This window comes from Pieris napi, chromosome 10, assembly GCF_905475465.1.
Source record: "Pieris napi chromosome 10, ilPieNapi1.2, whole genome shotgun sequence".
Lineage (NCBI taxonomy): Eukaryota > Metazoa > Arthropoda > Insecta > Lepidoptera > Pieridae > Pieris > Pieris napi.
Genome location: NC_062243.1, coordinates 1,149,002 through 1,171,569, shown reverse-complemented (window position 1 = coordinate 1,171,569; position 22,568 = coordinate 1,149,002). Strand labels below are relative to the sequence as shown.

Sequence of the window (22,568 nt, the reverse complement as noted above, 5' to 3'; positions counted from 1 at the left end):
CGTCACTTTACTATCCAATCAAAATGGCGCGTCTATGACTTGTACCGATTACCGCGAAAATCAATAATGCTTGTAAACAAGCATCGCGCTACACCGTACCCAAGAAAATTACGCGTAAATTCGCGTATGTTTTGCTTTTTAGTCACTTTATAGTTACATTTAATTGTTTTTGTTGTATTTATTAGTATAATTAATAATGGATACGGCCAATGTAGGATATTCCTACCATTTACCAAATGGTGGATGGAATTATAAAATTCGCAATACGTTGTCACAATTTAGTGACTTGTTTAGCGAATTTAATAAATATATCGCCCCCGCTTATCATCACGATCGGTGTGAGAGGTACGTATTTTCCATTTTTTTTTATTAAAAGAAAAAAACCTTTTCTAATATTTTTCCATTTCAGGTCCGTTCAAATGAGGGTTTATTCGATGCACAAAGGAGAATTTGTAATGGTTTTTATAGCATTTTTTGCTTGTTTCGGTCTTGGAGTATTCATAGGATTAGCAGGTAAAAATCGTTAACTTTTGAGGCTCACCTGATGTTAAGTGATTCCGCCGCCCATGGACACTCACATTGCTAGAAGGCTCGCAAGTGCGTTGCCAGCCTTTCAAGAATTGGTACGCTCTTTTCTTGAAGGACCGTAAGTCGAATAGGTTCGGAAATACTTCAGTGGGCAGCTGGTTCCACATAGCGGTGGTGCGCGGCAAAAACTGCCTTAGAAAACGATCAGTTGTGGAACGACGGACGTCGAGGCGATACGGATAGTATTTTGTATTCCGCCTTGACGTCCGATAATGAAACTAAGGTATTAGACCGAACAACTCCTCTGAACATTCTCCATGGTAAATGCGGTAGAAGATACAGAGAGACCCCTCATCTATACGCAAGCAATCAAGCCGCAGTTTATATTTTTATTAATTACAAACAACTACACGACAAATATAGCCAGACAATACATAATATTTACTAAAAGGTTCAAACATTTGTTATGCCTAATATGACGGTATGTGTGGTGTAAAAATGAGGGTATGTATGTCGGGTATGCTCATGATACAGGTGATTTTGCGCTATTGATATTCTTAACACTCCTTTTTAAAGTTAAGTATAAAAGACTTTATTATTTAAAATGCAGAATATTATCATTTTAAATAATTTGCAGGCCCTTCCCCCACTATAACCACGTCAATATCAGGGGCAAGTGTCCTCAGGAATGCCTCCTCGATATTTAGTGGTCCCTTTCACCTGCACAGTCCAGCTTTGGGCACGCGTGTCCAACAATTGTGGCTATTGGCTGAGATCGTAACTGATAATAATGACGGTGAGTTTGTAGTTTGTTATTTGTATATCGTTAGGAGTTTAAGCCCGGTAAGCAAATAAAAATAAAATAATAAAGGCCGGCAACGCACTCGCGAGCCCTTGGCATTGAGAGTGTCCATGGGCGGCGGTGTCACTTAACAATGAAGTTTTTGATATTTACGTAAAATACAGTGGAATTTCTGGAAATATCGTATAAATTACGCACTTATAATACCTACTTGAAAGTAAGTTCGTTTTTCTGTTTAAAAAAACACTTTTTTATCAGATTTACCTAATATTTATATAGATTTCGTTTTTATTTAAGTTTGTACTACCAATCAAAGAACAGTGTTAGGCTTCAGCGGGCGACTCTCATCCCTGAGGTCGTCGTTCGATCCCCGTTTGTGCACCAATGGACTTTCGTTCGTATGTGCGCACTCAAGATTCGCTCGAACAGTGAAGTTGGGGAAACCGGCTTGCCTTAGACCCAATAACTGGATGGCAAGTGTCAGACACAGGAGGCTGATCTCTTACTAGCGTATTAGATTGACAAATGATCATGAAACAGATACAGACATCTGAGGCCCAGACCTAAATTGTTTTAGCGCTACTGATTTTATTTCTTTAATACCACTCAATATCTTGTTCCTTTACAGAAGAGATATTTGACAAAAGCTTCCAAGTGAGTATATCGATAGATGGCGTTCTCAGCGATCACACTACTACAAACCTTGTACCGGAAACGGAAGCTACAAATCGGTAATTATTGAAAACCATACAAATATCTACATATATTTTTATTTATTAAACGTGTAACTGAGCTTAGAACATTTGTTTTTAGAACACAACATTTAAAGTGCAAGAAGCAAATATGCGAGGAAGTTATGGTGCTTCATCTGGGTTCGCTCGAGTACACCCATTATATGCTTAACGTTCGATTTTACGGTCTCCACGAGTTCCACAAACGCTACAACATACGGGAAGTCATGTTCTATGTAAGTTAATTAACTTTTGGTATGTTGGAAAAAGTGTAATAATAGGCTGTCAAGAAAAAGCTTACAAACAAATGTTAAATGTTAGGCAGTCAAGAAAAAAACTATTGGAATGATAAGCAGTCAAGGAAAAAAAAGTTTACGAAATAAAGTTAAATGTCAGGCAGTCAGGGAAAAAAAAGTTAAATGTTAGGCAGTCAAGAAAAAAAAACTACTGGAATGATAGGCAGCCAAGAAAAAAAAGTTAAATGTTAGGCAGGCAAGGAAAAAAAGTTTACGAAAAATAGTTAAATGTTAGGCAGTCAAGAAAAAAGTTTACGAAAAATAGTTAAATGTTAGGCAGTCAAGAAAAAAAGTTTACGAAAAATAGTTAAATGTTAGGCAGTCAAGAAAAAAAGTTCACGAAAAATAGTTAAATATTAGGCAGTCAAGAAAGAACAATTGAAATGATAGGCAGAGAAAAAAACAACTTACGAAAAAAACTAGTTAATCCAGTCACAAAAATTAAGAAAAACAATAAAATTGTCAAATTGTTTTCTCTTTGAGTTTTTGCTTAAAAGAGTACTCGTTTTTAAAGACACACTCGAGCCTCCAGACATTCCGAAGAACCTTTTGACCTTGTTTACCTTGTTAAGAACCACAGGCTAGCTCCAGATTATATGTTTTCAGATTCGCTGGTTAATAACACATTTTTAAAAGTTTTTAGTAATATAAAATGCGTAACGCGAGAGCTCATAATTTAAATAAAACTTATTAACATATCTTCTACATAAATAAATTCAGCATCGCCCAGTATGGAAAACCGTTAAAAGCTTGTCTATATAATATTAAAAAAGTATCTCATTAAACTACAGATTCAAAATCGTACCATAAATAGTTTTGTCCCTTTCATTTATATGTTACATGCAACTAGTGAGATAAGGATAATTATATTGCTTATTTCAGTTCAAAACTTATAATCCAGGCTTCACTCAAATGGAAACTTGGTTCAGGTTCATCTTTCTTCTAACCACATTTACAGTTGCCGTAAGTTATATCAGTTTGGTTTACATTTAGTATAATTACTTAAATACACTGACCTTTTTGTCTCTTTCTTACACATTGCGTTTACGCTGCGATGAAAAGAGACAATTGAGTACCTGCAATATCATTGCACAATTATGCGTAATTATGTTTATTGAATGGAATTAATGTTCTAGTGTAATTAATTATTAAATACATACGAACCTTCAATTGAAATAAAGTATAATTTAATCTATATTTAATTTTTTTTCAGTGTTGGTTTGCCCATACATTGCGTAAATACTCGACTCAGGACTGGGCGATAGAACAGAAATGGCTGTCCATTTTACTACCAATGTTATTATTATATAATGGTACGTATATCTCAAACACATTTTATTAATATATTTTAATGTTGAAGTAACAAATAGAGTATTTCAGATTATTTATTAGTGACTATAGAACCTACACAAATTGTTATTTTTAAAACGGCAGACAAGATGGCGTCGCACCAGTTCTTATGACGCACATGGCAGTAAACAAACGTCATGTTTTTTCTGTAAATCTCATGGTTCGAAAGACCCCTGACCCGCCAAAACGGAAGGCAAGATGGCGTCGCAACAGTCCCAAGGACGCACATTAACAAACCTCATGATTTTTCTGTAAATCTTAATTGTTTTAATTTCTTTGCTTGCTTTTGCTTTTTTTAAGTTTATTAAGTATTGGCTTTAAATTGAGCATTCATAATTAAAAAGCCCGCTAAACCGGCTGGCAAGATGGCGTCACACCAGTGCCTATGACGCACATACCAGTAATCACGAAATTATCATTCTACAATTTGTGTTTAGACATATAATTTTTTGATTAAAATCAATCTCCGAATTCAACTCCAAGAACTGACTTGTCTAATACTGATTAAGATTAGAATAGAAGTCATTACTTACAAGCATGTTACATCATCGACTAATCTGTGACACGTGTCATGTATAGAAATCAATATTATTAGTATGGAATGTTTCGTAAATTAATGATTATTTACGAGTTATTTACAAGATATATAACATATATGGGCTATTTATATTTAACTTTCAGACCCGATTTACCCTCTTCGCCTGGTCTCGGGTGGGTGTTTCGCTCCGCTGATAGACTCAGTATTCCAGACGACGTTCCTCGCGTGTGTGATGCTCTCTTGGCTTGCTCTATACCATGGACTTCGACAGGTATATATTATTTTTTTATATTTTTGTCACTGTTGCGTGTGTAGAATAAAAAATACTGCAAGTTCTAAACTTTTTTTTTATGTAATGGGAAGGAAACGGGCAGGAGGCTCACCTGATGTTAAGTAATACCGCCGCCCATGGACACTTACGTTGCCAGAAGGCTGCCCTCTGACATTAAGACTGCCTATGGGCATCTGTTGAGTACATGGTATCATTTAACATCAGATTAACTTCCTGCCCGATTGCCCCGTTTTATAAAAAATTATTGTCTGTAAATTCGGTTCACGGACGATAGTTTAACGTGACAACGTCATAGCAAAATATTTATGAAATGATTGAATACTTTTTTATTGAATTATCACTATTTTGTATGGATACAAAGAAGGCTTGAATCCTCGTACGCATAGGCCAATCGAGTAGAAGAGGGATATATGCGGCGCAAGTGTACAATGAGCGTAACGTGACAATGAGCGTAACGGGACAGTGAGCGTAACGGGACAATGGGTCATGACTTTTCGTGCGTAACAAAAGGCATGACTCATAATCAGTTTAAGTGAAGTTTTTTTGTTACAGAACGAGCGAAGTTTCGTATCTTTCTACTTATTGAAGGTGGTCTTGGTGGGATTCGTTTGGACTCCCGCGATGGTCATCGCCGTTTGGCAGAAATACTACGGCTACTACGACCCTACCTTCAATTACTACACGGACCCCAACTTTCGGGTGAGGAAATGTTTTACGTTTACAAGGTTCCATTAGTGGCGAAATTATTCCATATACACTTAGACAAATATAAGAAATGTGAAATCTAGTAATAAAAACATAGACCAAAGAATAAATTTAAAGAACGAAATAGAAACCTGACGCGTAAGCAAGACTTAGGTCCATTCCAAAACGTATCTCAAGACACAATTACGTCTTGAGCGCTAGCAAATGTCAAAAAAATCGCGTACCAATTTTTAAAAGCAATTTCTTCTAGCAATGTGGGTGGGTGTCCATGGGAGGCGGTATGACTTAACATCGGGTGAGCCTCCAGCCCGTTTGCGCCATTATATAACTCACTCCATAGATATTGACATCGTCATTAACGGGTTAAGGCTAAGGACTCACGAAGCGGTTTTCATCCGCGCCCGCCGCGGTTGCGGGCCCGCAGCCTTTGTAGAATACAGATATTTATGTAAAAAATTAAACCACATTTGATGACGCGTTTTACGCCCGCGGCGTGTGCGATTGTTTGCGGGTCCCTCTGCACCGGTGGTCATGTTGCAATCAGTGGATGCACCCAGAACCTTTTAGGCCTTCTTTTATATTCTTCTGAGAAGTAAGTATAATGCAACAGCTTGTTTCTGGTATGTGTCCATGGCGGTCTGACGGGCGGTTAAACTGATCGTTTAACCGCCCGTCTTGCAACAGCCCGTATTGCGATAATCAACCGCCTAGTTTGCGAGCGATAATTCCGATAACTCCATTCCGCCGCTTCGTGAGTCCTTAGCCTTAGTGGGCATCGATCGAATCGAATCAACATTTAATTCACTCGATCAGAAAATATCCTGATTCTGCATTCCCTGATATATATATTTAGTAATGAGTAGCCTAATTATTAGGTTACCAATAAAAAAATGGCCAACAGATGGCGTTAATTCAGAATTTAATATTAAATTAATTTCAGGTGGTGAAAATATTATTCTTCAGTGCTGTCGCGCTTTACTTTATGTACCTGCTTATACTTGTTGTTAAGGCTTATAGCGATTTAAGGAATATGCCCTTTTTTGGTGAGAAAATTATTTTATTTGAGGGTAGATTTTAAGATATTTGCGTTTAAATATTTATGAAATTCAGATTACAAAGTACGAAAAAAACAAAATGAGTTGCACTTGGTATTCAAGATGTCTTTAGACGTTAAAATCACAAATTATAAATATATCTCGAACATTCTATTATTTTCTTTATTCTTACATAATGGTGGATACATGCGATTTCTTCAATACAAAGAGTACCCTCGTGAATAGTGTCCTATATGGCTACTCGATTGTAAGGAAGTTCTTAAATGGCCGGCAACGCACTCGCGAGCCCTCTGGCATTGAGTGTTCTCGGGTGGTATCACTTAACATCAGGTGAGCCTCTTGCTCGTTTGCCCCATGTTAGCACTGCTCCTTCTTAAGTTCTAATGTTATTTTCACACATTCATATATTTTCTATAAAATATTTCCATAAGAATCTGATTGTCCTCGTTTTAACATGTGATGATTGAGAGCAAAAATAAAATAAAATTCTAGTTTTGACAATATTCCAGACGAATGTATATCGTTTGCCCATAAACAATATTTTTGACAACAAGATTATTATTATTATTTTTTTCAGATATAAGATTGCGTTGTCTATCCATAATCGTTGTGTCGGTTTTATCAATAACAACTATTTTGGCTTTACATTCGTGGGGTCCGGCCGCACTACAAGACTACTGGGCCTCACAGCCAAAGGTCCATTTTGACACTTCGGCGCCTTTTATGGCTATGTATGGCCTATTTAATTTTAAATTGTATACTTTGGCCTATTTATTCTCGCCTGGCAGTGGATCTTTACATGGTAAGGATTCTTGCGTTTATCCATCTTCCAAATTATTGTTTCCCAGGAAATCATACCTGGGGTCTGTGGTTTAAACGTATTAAACAATGGTGATAACAACTTAGTTACTGTTTATTAAAAATTTAAGTGTGAGGTACTAGATTCAAAATTTCCGTCCCGAAGGACCAAAATCGAACATACTTTTATAATAATAATAAAACACTAGAATTTACAATTTATCGATTTAATATCAGATTAATATACAACTGTACAGCTTTTAAAATAAAACATTTATTATTACATTTCTGTCAGTCAAAATTATTTATTTTTAAGCCATAATTTGGTTATTTACAGAAACAGCGATAACCAAAGACAATCCAGCTTTTTCTATGATCAATGACTCGGATGAAGACGTCATCTATGGCTCAGACGAGGAAAGCCGCCGACCTCTCAACTCACATTCCAGAGCAAACACAGATAACATAATATGATGCGATATATTTTGATCCTCAACTGTTTTATTCTTCCTCTTGTTATATTATAGACCATTTAGAACACATTTGTTTTCTTTCACGTTCCAATTTTGAAAGGTTTAATTCGTTGTATGACATTAAGTTTTATAATAACTCCACAGATTATTATTACAGTTATATTGGTTTATCTTTTTATCCTTTAACCAAGTTAAAACTTCTAATTTACTTTTTGTATCACTTCTAATTGACTTAGCGAGGGTTTTATGATGTATTTGTAAAAATCTATACTGATCTTATACTGAAGAGTTTGTTGGAATCTCAGAACTGTTTCGAATTGAATTTCCGTATTGGACTATAGGGCATAGTCGTGTAAAATAGGACAAGTCTTGTAATATTGAAAAATTTAATGCCCATAGAGCAACGGCTGGATTAAATCTTTAGCTTGATATACTTTTAAATTCTTTATCTAATTTAAATAAAAGTTATTTGTCTCAAAATTTAGAAATTAGCATAAAGCGTTATTCCTTTTGGTACCGACAGAACGTATTTCCGGTCAATTGTATGGTTGGAAGACTGAGATTAGGTATATAGTACGTAGACTTCATAAACAAAAATTGCACATAATTAACAATAAATTAAAGCGATAAATATGACAGCAATGCTAGTAAACATTTTTACGTACGGGAGTCGGACAAAGGGACAAAGATTCATAAACGACTTGGCACTCTATACAGAAGTTATAGTTTGTCTAAGTCTCTGAATCTTACTGTTAGTGATAATCTTGCAAACTGAAGCGCATTGTGAGGAAGACATTTTGTGCAAGAGCTATAGAAACATTTAGGCTACAATAATCGTAAAATCTTGAAATATTTTTCGTAAAACATTTGGCCACGGCGTAAGTTGTGATAGAAACTCCAAACAAATAAAAAAAAGATCACGCACATATTGATTTCACAGCATCGTGTACAATGACGATAAAAATTACATATGGGATTTTATTACTCATCAGAATTTACGACAAAGAAATGAAATTTGATCAATTAAATACACATTTATTGATAGCATTGAGTCAACTAATTGAAAATTCGAAAGAAATGCTTTAAGGAACTTATTCTTGGAGTTAAATTATAGCTAAATATCACAATAAAAATGATAAGACAGAGGTCGCCATGTTAGCTACAGGCATTGTTAACATTTTTAATTCGGATCATCCAAATCAAATATAGGATTTTCGTATAAAAATGATCTTATCCCTAAGAATACTGAACTCATCTTTGCATTACTTTCGTAATAACAATATGGGAAACTTACGCTAGAAATTTGTTGTTCATCAAAAAATCACCAACTCTTAGTCACACAAAACAAACAAAAATGCTTGAAAATTGCTTTTTGATTGTGTTTATTTGCCGTCATGTTCAATTGAATTGCATAATTATGCATTAAGGGTAGGATTCAGAAACGTGACTAACTCTCGCATATCAAAATTCAATACATTTTTGAGGTACGGAAGTCAGACTTAGCGCTATGGAACATAGAAATTATTCTGAATCTTACCCTGAGTATATTGACTATTTACACTTTACAATAAAAACTTAAAACAGCATTAAAATAAAAACAGTAAATTAAATTGTTGAGTAAATCATTCATGTCATGTAAACAAATATTTCAACTAAGTATCAATTTAAAAGTAAAATGCACTATTTCACATTGTATTTGTAAAATTAAAACATATTTAAAACTATGATTTAACCATATTGAATAAAAGCCGACGGCCATTTCGTGCAACAAAGCGACCGCCATTTTGAACTGACAGAAATGTTGCCATAATAAAAACGACATTTCAGAAACAAAACATGTGAGAACACTTTTTTCATTAATAATTTACAATAAATATTAAATCAGCATAACTAAATTAAATAATGTTTTTAATCTATAGCTATAGTCTGTAAATTGTTCAAAGAATGTGTAATAAGAATGACGGGGTGGGGTTGTAAAATGAGAGAGGAGATAGGTTTCTCTCGAGCACCACAGGGCTCAGCGGGAATAGCATTGGGTGTGGCAGCTGTGCGTCTCAGGACAGCCCCACCTCGAATAACACAAGTGGTTCCCGCACGGGGGTCACAGTTTTCATTTACACTAGATTCTTCATCATCTGAACATAGATCAATAACTTCACACTCATTGCCTGCTTTATTTAAAGGATCACTACCTTTAACATCCACATGCATAGGTTCCACTACAGGCTCTACAAACACAACATCTTTGTCTTCACACTGCTTGTTCAGTGCTTCTTGTTTGAGATTATCTATGTACTCCTGAATCTTTTCCAGACCCATTCTTTCTATATTTACAGTAATAGGTCTACAGTTAAAAAGCAACAACTGCCCTTTTAGATCAAGTATTTTCTTATACCGCTGATTTGGGAACACATGTTTTCGATGCCAATAATCTATTGGTCTTTTGTATCTAACTGGAAATGTTTGATTTCTTCCTTTACTAGCTACATTTTTACTAATTGTTGATGTACAGCAATACCTTTCTGTTCTTTCTCGAGAATAACTGGTATCCCTATTTACATTAATTTTTGCATTTTTCATATATGCTAATGATGAAAAAGGATATGGATGACCCCTCTCAACATTTGCAGTACTGCGGGAGTGTCTTGGCTTAGTACCAAGCAAACAGTTTTCAGGGGTTTTATCATTATTTTGAGTGTCTTCTTGTGCAGGCTTAAGTTTTAATGCTGAGAGAAACTCTTCTAAGGTCCCTGTACAAGAACCTGATTTGAAGTTCTTGTTGTTACAAAGTCTCTCATGAGCTTTCAGAACCTCTACATTGTCAAAGTGACTATCACAAGTATCACATAAATATATATCAGCTGGTTTATCATACAATACATTCTCATTGCGAAATGTCACCAGTAGACGGCCAGAAGGTGCGTGATAAAGCGATGTCGTATGGTCGTTGTTGTCGACATAGGTGAGAATGTTTCGAGGATATCGTGCCAAATGAGCAGAGAACCCTAACAAAAATGAACTGTCGTGATACTCATAACATCTTTTCACTAAATTTTTTAATCGCGACAGCCAGTCATGCGGCACTTTCCAAGGTTTAACGAAGGGGTGCGAGAAAGGAACGTTTCTCGGCCACCAAGGCGGCTGCCGGATATCTTTCGCAGTATCATGACCCCAAGAACATGTTACCATAAATGTTATGAACTTCTCTAAATCAGCAGATGTGATTTTAGAGAGATCTGTTGGGTTACCGTTCGCAAAAAGCAGCGGCAAGTTGGCGATCATGATTGCTGTCGCTTATGGTCATCATCGTCGTCGAAACATAGTCGCTATGATTTTCGCACTGGGTAATCGAATAACGGTAGGTTCACACTTCATTATTGGCATCGAGACAAAGCACTCACTTTGTTATAGTTTTAATTTAGTAGAATCACAGTGGCAAGCTTTAAATAATCAAAACTGAGAACTTGTTTCGCTCTCAAAATAATTAAAAAATTACCAAGCAAGCGCGATTATACACTAAAAAGAGAAAGAACCATCGGTTACAGCCGTCAACTACAGGCTACAGCACACGGCACAGAGGCTTGGCTAATGCTTAGATGATACCTATAGAGTCTTCTTAGTCTGTAGGTTATAATCTATGGTGACAGCGTAAATGTATTTAAATATTTATACTCATAGTTCTAAACATCTACATGGATATTCATTATGAGCAAGCGATAGTTTCATTGTATAATTAGTGACTATAATTTTCAATATACTTAATTGTGTTGTATCCAAGTTAGACAAGTTCAGCAAGTCTTGTGTATTTGATAAATGTCATGTCAATACCTATTTTATTATTTATAGGTCTATGACAGTTGACAGCTAATGATAAATTTTATGTTGCATGCAGCCTTCAAACAGGTTCGACTTCGGCAAGTCGACAGTAAGGGAGTTGGGAATTTGGTATTCCATCTGTCTGCCTCTAAACTTTTAAATTTCTTCTGTCGTGATTATATCAGTATAACTATTACAGCTTAAACGCTATTGTTACCCATTATTTAAAAAAAACAAATAATATGATAAACCACTAACTCAAGATTTAATATTTTGGGGCTAATAGATCTTTATTATGGTAAGCAATACAAAACAAGTTGGTAATTTTTGTTACTTAAACGTGTATTAAATAATGAATATGAATTCTAGGCAACAAACAGTAATAACAGCTCACCTGGACACTCTCCTACCTCTACAACTTTAGAAGCAGTTGACTATAAGTAAGTTTGTTCCTTTCTTCGTTTCTTAATTAAACTTTTCTAAATTCTTTGTGACAAAGGCCCAGTAATGAAACAATTGTCAACATCAGTATCAATAAGTTAAATTTTTATTATATTAATAGTTATGTATGAACTATTAATTCATGCCATGAAATATAATGGATATATTTCCAGGCTAACAAAGTTGTGGGGTAAATCTATTTATCCAGAATATTGATCATTTATTTAAAAAAAATTTTCCCATTTTAGCTTACAGTTTCCAACATGGTCAATGGAGTATTTAAAAAAAGCAGCTATGCAACAAAGGCTAGTGAGACCTCGCAGTCTTGCCTGGGCAATAATGCTTAATGCTATTCCACCTCCTTCTGGTGATATTTTATTAAGGTAACATTTCTTAGTGGATTTTTAAAGAATTTATAATAGCCATGTGAAAATATAAAAATATTGCTTTTGTATTAAATTCAAATTTAAGTTGTTCAACAAAGATTGATATGTTACAGCAATATCAATGAAAAGATTGTAACTGTTTATAATTTGAATAATAATTTATTTAGCTTTTAAACTTGGAGACAATTCATATCAAATCAAATCAAAATTTGTTTATTCAATTCAGATGCTTCTTAGAGCATGCTTATGAATGTCAACAACGTTTACAAAATTCATACACTGTATGTACACATACACATACATAATTATAATAACAAAAAATGTATATTGTGTACATTTCTGGTTTTATTTTCTAAGCTTTTTATTGAAATTTAACACTAATCACAAATATAGATTTAAAAGTAAACAACTACAAATAAATTTTCAATTACAATAAAATCCAGCTTTGGAAATATGTATTATAAATTTATACATAATATTAGTTATTATATTATAGTTTGAAGAAAATTTCTACCACTAGTATATCACTAAGGTACCTTAAATGTATAAACATAACTTTGTTGTAGTCATAAATTTGATGTACATATAATGTTACATATCACACTCTTAGCAGCCATGTATTCAGAGTATTATTTAAAATAGATTTATCTCATTGCAGCATACACGGCCACAGAAATTTCTACAATGACCTTAGAAATAAACTTTCGATGGACCCTCGTGCTGTTATTGGAGATGATCCCCTGTCACAAAATGATGAGGTAAAAATCTAATTGAATTCTTTTGTGTGGCCATATATAAATATCACCTAAACCAAGCAATTAATTAAACAACAACATCAAACATCTCAATTGTCATGTGTCAAAAGTCAAAAATCATTTATTTATATAGGTAACACAGTGTACACTTATGAATGTCAAAAAAGAAATATACATTAAATGCTTCTAATTTTACATTTACTGCCAGTTCTCAAATCAAGGGCGTATAACAACAGAAGAACTGGCAATAAACTCTTCGCCACTCTTTTTAATCACCAATCGCCAGTCAACTTCCCTCATATAGGCTATACTCAATGTAATAAAATTATAATCTTTACATCAAAAAAAAAAAGAAGAAAATAGTATAAAATAAACATATAAACTACATGTTAATATTAAATAATATACTACTTCAAAATATCTGATATAATATTTCACTATGAATAGAATATACATATTTTGTGTTTTCAAGCTGGAATGGAAAAAAAATTGACTCTTACCTTTATTATATCTTTACAATGATTATAAATGGACCAACTTTTAGCGCATATAAATTTAATTTTCTTGTATACATATTATATAAAATCAATGATGTGAGAAATTTTTTTAGAGTACTAGGCACATTTACTCAGTACTGGTGTCTGTAATCTGTATCTATTTTATTTGTTCTCTGTTGTTCAACATACTCTCGGTTGCCACCCAGACATTATCTTTATATATAAAAATGAAACCCGTTTTCCGTTGTCAAGACATAACATGAAAACGGCTTGACCGATTTGTCTGATTCTTTTTTTATAATATTCCTTGAAGTACGAGGAAGGTTCTTACGGAGAGAAAAATTTAAAAAAATGAGTGAAAAAGTCTAAAAACAACGCTTTTCTATATTCCCATACAAAATATTCGTGATAATATTTAAAGGCAATTTGAACTTTAATACCATATCATAAAGTTCAAATGTTAGTGGAGGGGTTCCGGGAAGGTAATTTTTTTTTTTGACGTAATGTATTTGTTGTATTATCAACTTTCTTTTTTTATCTTACTAGCTAGACCGGTGTCCCGAATAGCAGAATAAGTATTTAAAAAAAATAAAGAATCGACTGTTAGGCGGTACGATGTTCGCCAGGCCAGCTAGTGATGTAATAAAACACATTTTTTTCATATTTTACATTATAATTAAGGGCATATTTTCTTTTCTAGAGTGCATGGAAGCAGCACTTTTGCGATAATGAATTAAAGGCTTTAATATTACAAGATGTGGTGCGGACATTTCCGGATGAAACATACTTTAGAGATAAAGATGTCCAAGACACAATGGTTAGTTCACATAACTTTTTATTACTTAACAATTTAAATTCTTCAAATTTAGTACTTTCAGTGTCACAATGACATTTTATACCTAATTTCAGTTGTATGTAGACTAGTGTGGTATGTAATATATAACCAAGTCTTATACAAGTTAGTTGAGAATACTGTAAAATAATATATCAGACTATCGGCCAATTAAAAAGCTGGTAGCTTTTTGAAAGTTCTTACCATACAATAAAAACTTGTTCTACCAAGAAGTACTTTTTATATTTATTAATATGATAGTTTTTTAAGGTTCGCGTTTTATTTTTCTGGTCTCGCGCTCATCCCAGCCCAGGATACAGGCAAGGAATGCACGAAGTTCTGGCACCTTTGCTCTTTGAACTATATTGTGACAGGCAACAAGCTAAACAGCATACTTTGAGGTAAAATTAACCCAAACATATATATTTAGATTTTTTTTTTGTGGTTGCTAGTGTAAAATTTGTGATGTCATATTTTCTTGTATAGGTATTAAGCATACATGTTGTTGTAGGATTTATAAATAAATAAGAAAAAATAAGTAGTTGTTCAGTTTTTTAGAAAAAAAAGTGTGGCACTCGGGGACTGCCGCGGTGAAGCTATTGCATAGCATTTTTTATCAAGTTATGCAGGTATAATTATTTATTTATTTTTATTTATGCAGTATTAGTTTTTCTTTGATATTATTTCAAGATTTTTCTTTGTTATTATTTCAATCTACCACTCTACCAGACCCAGACTAAAGCGCCTATATAGTTTATCTCACTCTAACGCCACCGGCTGCACCGGCCGCGCTCACGCCACGTCACCGATCTCGTCAGAGAGATGGGAATGCGCAGTATGCGTTCTGTCCCACTCTAACGCGTATTTGCCGCACCTATATTACGTCATCGTGTGTAAGGTATTTTTCGTTACGGATTTTCTGGATTCTGGATAAAATCTATGCAATAGCTTAAAAATTACAGTTATTGATAACTTCCTCCTTCAGTTTTCAATGACTCCAGTACATCTTAGAACCTCGGATGTGCACCAATGGTGTTCTGTTTCTAAGAGAAAACATTGTGAGGAAACCAGCCAAAGATTATTATGATTTATGTGCACTTTTTACTTTTTTTTTTCATGTATCCATTATTAGTTTAGTTTGTTTTTTGTTTCTGTTTAGTTTCTTTTTTCTTCTTCTTAATAACTATATGTGATATATGTATTTTTGCACTTTGCCTACCTTACTAATTTAATACATTTTTTTTTATTTTCTCACAGTGGTTGCCTGGAAGAGATCGCTCGAAAGCGATAAGGCCGCCAGTTGCCTTTCCTTTACATGTAATTATGTTAAATTTTTATATTATAATGCAACAAAGTGTAAATACATAAAAATAAGATCCAAAAGTGGATATGTCGGGCAGAAATCTGAGGCCCGGAGCCAAAATCTTGTAGTGTTAATCTTAAAAATTTAATAAATTTAATTTTGTTTTTAGTGACACACTGCTGAATTATTTAGAAGAAGAGTACCTTGAACATGATAGCTAGTGAGTATTTTTTGATTGTAAAACTTTATCCATTTATAAAACAAGAAACATACAATTAATATATTTTCTTATACAAAACTCGTGTCTTATTTATAAAAGTATATACCTTTCTTAATTGCAGTATGCTATTCAGTGCTGTGATGAAAGGGTTAGAGCAATTCTACAGCACGGGAGATGTTATTCCAACGTCATGTGGCCGACTGCCTCTATCTAGATCACTACATGTATGTATAAAGATGATATTTCAGGCTGAACTTATTATAATCAATATGTTTTTAAGAGATTACGAATAATACAATATTAAACTTGTACATTCACCTTAAGAATAATAAAAACCCTCGGGGCCATACTTTTATAAAGTAAGCCTGATTAATTACTGGCAAAATATCGTCAAAAACGCAAAAATAATATAGTTCGGCTCGAAGGACCATTTATGGAAATATTATTTTTGATTATGTTAAGTTTTATTAGTTATATGGTCTAAGAGTACACATACGTTTATACAGATTTAGGGCGGCGGTATCACTTAACATCAGATAAGCCTCCTATTACATAAAAAAAAGTGTGTGCGTGTAACCTTTACGCGCGATTGAAGTAAAACTTCTTTGGCCTTGACGGCATATATCATTGAAATTATTAAATATTAACTTAAAAAATAATAAATATCATATTATAATTTATTATTCATGTGCTTTACAAAGATTTTTCAAATGTTATATTAATATTATTCATTCGAAACAGTTGATTGAATGTCATCATAATTTCTTACGTATGAAATTATAGGTCATATTATGACATTTAATAGCGGAAACTACACAGACTAACTAACTACACAAGTAAGTGTTACTTCCGTCAGAAAAAAAATCTGAGTTACTCCCTAGTCGCGCCTAAAGAAGTTTTATTTCAAAAATTCGTATATCGAGGTACCACTGTACTATATGTAAGTGTCCTTTATATGTTGTATTTTTTTGTGCGACTATTATAAGTCCTAAGAAAGTTTCTCACACACATTTTAGAATCAAAACGAAGCGGTAAGATATTTGGAACGTGTGCGAGAGGAATATTTGACGTCCGCGGACCCGGAGCTCGCGAAACACCTCATGGAGTGCAATATATCTATGGAACTCTTTGGCATGTGAGTTATTTCGTTTCGTGTGATATCTACTTTTATTGGAAATAATTTTGTATGTACGTAAATGAGATTTTGTATACTGTTACGAGCTAGCTAGTTTCCTGAAAAGTGTACCACTCGACTACACTTGTTCTGAAACTGCCTGAAAAAGCCTCCTGAAAACTAGGGTAACATTCTGTAATTTACAATTTTCTAATACGTGATGAATCCTCTCTTGAATCGGCCAGAAATCACATTTCAGCTTGCTGAAAAGTTCTAGTGAAAAAAATCTAGAAACTTTAAACGACCCGTCTTCGTAACAATACCATTTTATATCGACAAATCTGGCCAACACTCGGCACACTGATACGTTGGTAAAATAACCACATACAATTTTTAATGTGACAAGCATGTATAGGCAAACATGACATATTGGTATGTTATCTAAAGCTGGCGGCTTCAACACATTTACACTTTGTGCTTGTGTAGTGTCTGTGAATAAGCGCGAGGCGTCTTGTCACACTCAATATGCATCATGAAAAGATTGTCCGTCTCTCTCGCGCTCGGTCAAGCTTATGAGTATAAAAGAGACAGTTATTGTTTTGCTTCTGTTTATGTTGATCTTTACTGTACATGTTGATCTATTTTCTCATTATTATTTTGTCTGTGATTGTTAACTTATTTGGTTGGAGGTTAGAATACTATGAAGAATAATGAAAAATTATTTACACAAACTACTCTTTTACGTTCTTGGTCGGGCTTAGAACTTTTGGATCCACCCTCGTATGCACATAATATTTATATATATTTGACACATTTTTATTTATTTACAACCCACCCAACCTTACTAAAACCGAGACTAAATATAGCTTGGCAAAAAAAATCATATTTTTAAACATGTATAGTGAAATTGCATTAGTGTGAGTAATGTGAACGCGCCAGCTTTCGATAACCGACCTATACACGAAGAGATAACATAAATAATTAAGAAACCAATTATTAAACCATTATTACCAATGTCTACAACCTTTTATGTTTGGGCTTCAGATTTCTGTATCTGTTCCGTTATTATTTCTAATAGTCAATGATCAGCCTCTTGTATGACACATATCGTCGGTATATGGATTTACGACATTTTCCTTCACCGAGCGAGTATTAGATACGCACATAGACAGAAAGTCCATTGGTACACCGTCGTCACAAGCTTTACCCAAGTTTGTGGGGTTTGTCCCCCGGCCGCCATCTTGGAAAAAGGGGTGAAAACACGTTTTTGCCTATATCTACGAAACTATCCCATCGTACAAAAAAATTGTTAAGGCATATTTTGTAACAAATCGCTTTGCCTACAATTATGTCTGTGTGACTTTTTATTATTCCAAAATTCAAAAAGTTATAAGGTAAAAAACTTCCAATTTAGGCATGTTCCTCTAACAACTGAAGTGTTTTGAAACAAAAGAATGTGTTTTTACAGTCGCTGGCTTCGGCTCCTCTTCGGCCGCGAGTTCCCTCGCACGGAAATACCTAATTTGTGGAGTTTTATATTCTCCGATGGGCCGATGTTACCCAATTTGCACCATATCGTTGTCGCTATGCTCATGTCGATACGGACCGCTTGTGAGTGATTTTAATTGTCATATTATATAAAAAACTTACGTTGTTTATTTTTAAGTTTAAACAAAAACACACATAATTTATACGTATATGTAGGGTAGTAGGGTAGTAGGACTCCTTTCTACGCAATTAGACTCGTGGTTGGTCCGTTGTGCGTATATGTAGTTATGTATTTATAATTGTAAGATCGTATAATGGGCGTGAAGAACTGACAAGAAACTTTTCTCCATTCTATAATTTAAAAGATATCATAGAAAATAGTTTTTACATAAAATAGGTTCACTTGAAATTCCGTTATGTTGACTTAATGATAGACAGAATACTAACTATCAAAATAAATATCATTTAAAATTGTTCCCCTCTTTCTCTCAGTTTAATTGCGCCATTGTTACTAAAGTCTTCAAACTCATAATCACAGCGTTAATACACACAAAAGAATACTTATACTTTAGTTTTTTTTTAAATTAAAACTAAAATTTTCTATAAAAAATCCGTGGCGCTACAACCTGTTTAGCTCTTGGCCTCAGATTTCTAAATCTGTTTCATGATCATTTTTAAATCTAATAGGCAAGTAGGTGATCAACCTCCAGTGCCTGAGACACGCTGTCGACTTTTTGGGTCTAAGACATGTCGGTTTCCTCATGATGTTTTCTTTCACCGTTCGAGCAAATGTTAAATGCGCACATAGAAAGAAAGTCCATTGGTGCACAGCCGGGGATCGAACCTACGACCTCAGGGATGTCAGTCGCACTGCCCTTTTTACAATTTTGTATACACGTCAATCAATACTACTAAAGAAACAGGTACGTACAGTACTTATAAATACTTTCAGTACTAGAATGCGACACGGGCGGGGCGTTGTCTTTGCTGATGCGTCCGTCGAGCGCGTCGGCTGGACACGTTTGTGCTCTGAGTCTCCATTTGCGAGATCCCGTGAGATATCCCTCTCCACCAGCTCAACTCAATAATAGGTGAAGAGTTTTATATTTATTTATTTATATACTTAGTTTTGACTTAACAATTTTTATTTTTTTGCCAAGCTAAAAGCATTTGTCTGATGTGATGCATTAGTTATTGATACGTCAGTTTGACACATGACAATTACCATATTAGGGCACTTGACACTTAAGACAGGTAAAAATAGCCACGTGACTGTATAGCTTCAAAATGGCTAAATCAATCAAACTTATCTAGTTTCATGAGCTGTCAATTCGTTTTTTTCGTTATAAACTTTGACATATTTGACAGCTTTCAGAGGAGATTGTGACTAGAGATACGATTTACGAATAAGAATATTAGTCTTGTCTTATTATTAACAGTATACATACAGACAGACATTACAATAGATGAAACTGGCCATAAAATAAAAACAAACATTTAAAGAAGAAAAAGCACTGACTTTTATTAATTATTAATAATGTCCAATGTTCAGTTTGAATAATGATAAACCATATCTTAGTCACGATAGTGCAATAGACGCGGCGAATTCGGAATACAGCTACTATCAAAAGGCGGAAGAGGAGGCCGAGACGGACGGATCTGAGGGTTTAGCGGAAGGGGGAGACGTGGCTCACTCTTTGGCGGCTCTGGCCCTGCTCAGGGCGCGCCTCCCCTCGGCCGTTGCCGCTCTGCAAGCCGCTTTGCCCCGACCGCCCCCGGACGCAATACCTGCCTTGGAACAGATCGCTCAAGTGAGAATCTATCAAATTATGTTTATTCGCAATATGAGAGAGTATTTACAAGTTTTTTTTTAATTTGTTTCATATATATGAATTAATTTTAAACCGTTGTGTAAATATCTAGTAAATAGCAAAGCAATTGTGGGGTAAACAATTTTTCATTCTGACATAGCAGAGTGTGGAGCAGTTTCATTTTTTTAAATGTATATTGCATGTTTCCTTTGGATTACGTTAGTAATAAAATAGAAAATTATATTAAACAACTAAAACTGTATATTTTTGATAAATATGTAAATGTAAAAAAATTCAAAATGCCTTTTTATGTATCTATCTATATGATGCATTTTAAGATAATTTTCACCATATATAATTTGAATGAAATAAATAAGCAATTATATAAAAACTTAATGTTTACATGCCAAGTTTCCTTTAAATAATCTCAATCTTAATTAATCTACAAAATAAGCCTATATTGCTGTTTTCTAGAGTTTTTTGTTATTTTTGTATATGTCACAGCCTACTAGATTAGTTAGCCATTCAATCTTTTCTTTGTCGAGAAACAATCTTAGTTGTTTCTGTGGAACGGTGGAACACAGAAGTTACCACCACCACCAATTTGTTACCTTCTGTGCCTCCTGGCCATTTCAGTTTTAACATGTTGTTTGTCCAACCATTTCCAACCAATTCTTTTCACTCTTACAATGCTTCCTTCTAAGTTATTTTGGTATTCAGTTAGTTTATTATGTAAAGATTCGGTAAAAGCCATTCCACATACATCTCAACCTTTTCCATCTATTATAATTTTATCTATCTCTATTACACGAATCATCTCTGTCACACAAAACACTAAAAGTCCGGTATCTATTAGGAGACAGAGATTGCGCTATACGAAGCCGAAGCTAGCCGAGTATCTCTTTCTAAAGCACGATGCTACTTATAATTGGCCGGGTACTCTACATGTGTTTAATTACAGCTCTCCGCCTTACTGCAATGCAGAAACCACGCTTTGATTGATGTCGAAACGGCCTTAGAAGCGGCCGAAAACCAGACATCATTCTCCGTCGGACGGCGCCAACTCGTCCCTGTGATGCTGGGAAGGAACAAACCAAAAGTGAACCTGGTCAAGGTCAACCAAGTTAAAGTGAATCCAGTGAAAGTGATAAATAAAGTGAAAGAAGTGCCATTACAAGTGTTCCATCAAGTTGAATGTGATTCCACAAGTGATTTGCCATTCCAGGACCCTCTACGGTTACGGACAGAATGACTACGGAGGAAAATTATGCTGTTCAGTTATTATCATTAATTATTCACAATTTTGAATAATTCATGATAATTATTCAGCATAATACCTTTTTACTTCCAATTGACTGCAATAAATAATTTTTACAAAAAAAATTGCAGCATAAATAATTAACGTTAGCTTTATATCTTATTTAAGATATTTTTTTTTATATGGATAATAGTTTTTTGTGAAAAAATCCATTGCAGCAAGGTAATGCAATTGCCAAGTTTGACAAAGCCCTGACAATTGACTAATTTGTCAAACCCCTATTCAAATTAAATTTTGTCACTTGCCTTGTGTGCCATTGAAAGTGCGAAAAACAATACAAACATTGTATTAAAGTATGTGTGATAATAAGTGTTCAATATAGATAATTCAAATGTAATTTGTATTAGTCTTAACTGAACAATTTTTTCTATAAGGTATCCATACTATGTAAAGTATATAATGGGTTTAGTAAAAGTAAGGTATAGGTTTTTATATGATCTTTGTTACAAGCAACATCTTATTGCTGTGAAGTAATATTTAGATTAACACCTAAATTCACAGCAATTAGGCTTTGTCCATGATATTTTTAATTTTTAAGTGAATATAATCATGATATGAATGAAATATTATTATTATTCAAAGTTGTGATTGGTTTATAGATCTCAAATATGTGAAATATTTACATAGCTCAGAAATTATTAATATATATTTAATGTTATTCTATTTCTTTTAAGAAAGCGCAAAATGTTGGGATGAAATAAAATAAATTTGCTTATATGTAGTAATGTTGTGTTTTATTATGATAATGTGTAGCTTGTAAGATTTTATGTATCAAAGGTACATAATTAAATTAATAATAATAACGCTGCTTTATTATTATTGATTGCTGGCTGGGCAAAATCACTTTGCAGTTTGCAGCAGACGTGATCCACTAACAAAAAGTTCATTTCAAAAGTCAAAGTCAATATCATTTATTCATATAGGTCACAATCACAATGTACACTTATGAACGTCAAAAAAGAAATATACATTAAATGCTTTCTAGGGCGTAGAACAGAAGTGAAGAACTGGCAATAAAC

At 34.0% G+C, this 22,568-nt stretch overlaps 3 protein-coding genes across 4 annotated transcripts; 2 read left to right on the top strand and 1 right to left on the bottom strand.

Annotated features, from left to right (window-relative positions):
- Positions 1–41: 41 nt before the first annotated feature.
- LOC125053067 (transmembrane protein 181) lies at positions 42–7,633 on the top strand. Of its 2 annotated transcripts, XM_047654265.1 has the most exons (12): positions 43–345; positions 410–513; positions 1,166–1,324; positions 1,959–2,061; positions 2,144–2,297; positions 3,240–3,320; positions 3,571–3,670; positions 4,389–4,516; positions 5,090–5,236; positions 6,183–6,285; positions 6,875–7,099; positions 7,433–7,633. In XM_047654265.1, the coding sequence occupies exons 1-12, from the start codon at positions 197–199 to the stop codon at positions 7,567–7,569; spliced, it is 1,590 nt and encodes a 529-aa protein (XP_047510221.1). In that variant the 5' UTR covers positions 43–196; the 3' UTR covers positions 7,570–7,633. The 2 variants fall into 2 exon arrangements, with proteins under 2 accessions (XP_047510222.1, XP_047510221.1); XM_047654266.1 differs by lacking the exon at positions 3,240–3,320 and having other exon boundaries at positions 42–345.
- A 949-nt stretch (positions 7,634–8,582) lies between these two features.
- Positions 8,583–11,130, bottom strand: LOC125053068. The gene has a single exon (XM_047654267.1). The coding sequence runs from the start codon at positions 10,848–10,850 to the stop codon at positions 9,477–9,479; it is 1,374 nt and encodes a 457-aa protein (XP_047510223.1). The 5' UTR covers positions 10,851–11,130; the 3' UTR covers positions 8,583–9,476.
- A 354-nt stretch (positions 11,131–11,484) lies between these two features.
- On the top strand, positions 11,485–22,266 carry LOC125053270 (TBC1 domain family member 5-like). The gene is made up of 13 exons (XM_047654559.1): positions 11,485–11,682; positions 11,754–11,824; positions 12,074–12,208; positions 12,870–12,969; positions 14,164–14,280; positions 14,566–14,696; positions 15,768–15,818; positions 15,940–16,042; positions 16,835–16,953; positions 18,401–18,543; positions 19,373–19,511; positions 20,000–20,231; positions 21,193–22,266. The coding sequence occupies exons 1-13, from the start codon at positions 11,680–11,682 to the stop codon at positions 21,481–21,483; spliced, it is 1,635 nt and encodes a 544-aa protein (XP_047510515.1). The 5' UTR covers positions 11,485–11,679; the 3' UTR covers positions 21,484–22,266.
- Positions 22,267–22,568: the final 302 nt, after the last annotated feature.

Coding starts and splice junctions, on each gene's coding strand:
- LOC125053067 (XM_047654265.1), top strand. CDS start 197: ATGGATACGGCCAATGTAGGATATTCCTACCATTTACCAAATGGTGGA. Junction 3,321..3,570: donor TAACCACATTTACAGTTGCC/GTAAGTTATATC, acceptor ATTTTTTTTCAG/TGTTGGTTTGCCCATACATT. Junction 3,671..4,388: donor AATGTTATTATTATATAATG/GTACGTATATCT, acceptor TTTAACTTTCAG/ACCCGATTTACCCTCTTCGC.
- LOC125053068 (XM_047654267.1), bottom strand. CDS start 10,850: ATGATCGCCAACTTGCCGCTGCTTTTTGCGAACGGTAACCCAACAGAT.
- LOC125053270 (XM_047654559.1), top strand. Junction 12,209..12,869: donor TCTGGTGATATTTTATTAAG/GTAACATTTCTT, acceptor ATCTCATTGCAG/CATACACGGCCACAGAAATT. Junction 20,232..21,192: donor CCTTGGAACAGATCGCTCAA/GTGAGAATCTAT, acceptor GTTTAATTACAG/CTCTCCGCCTTACTGCAATG.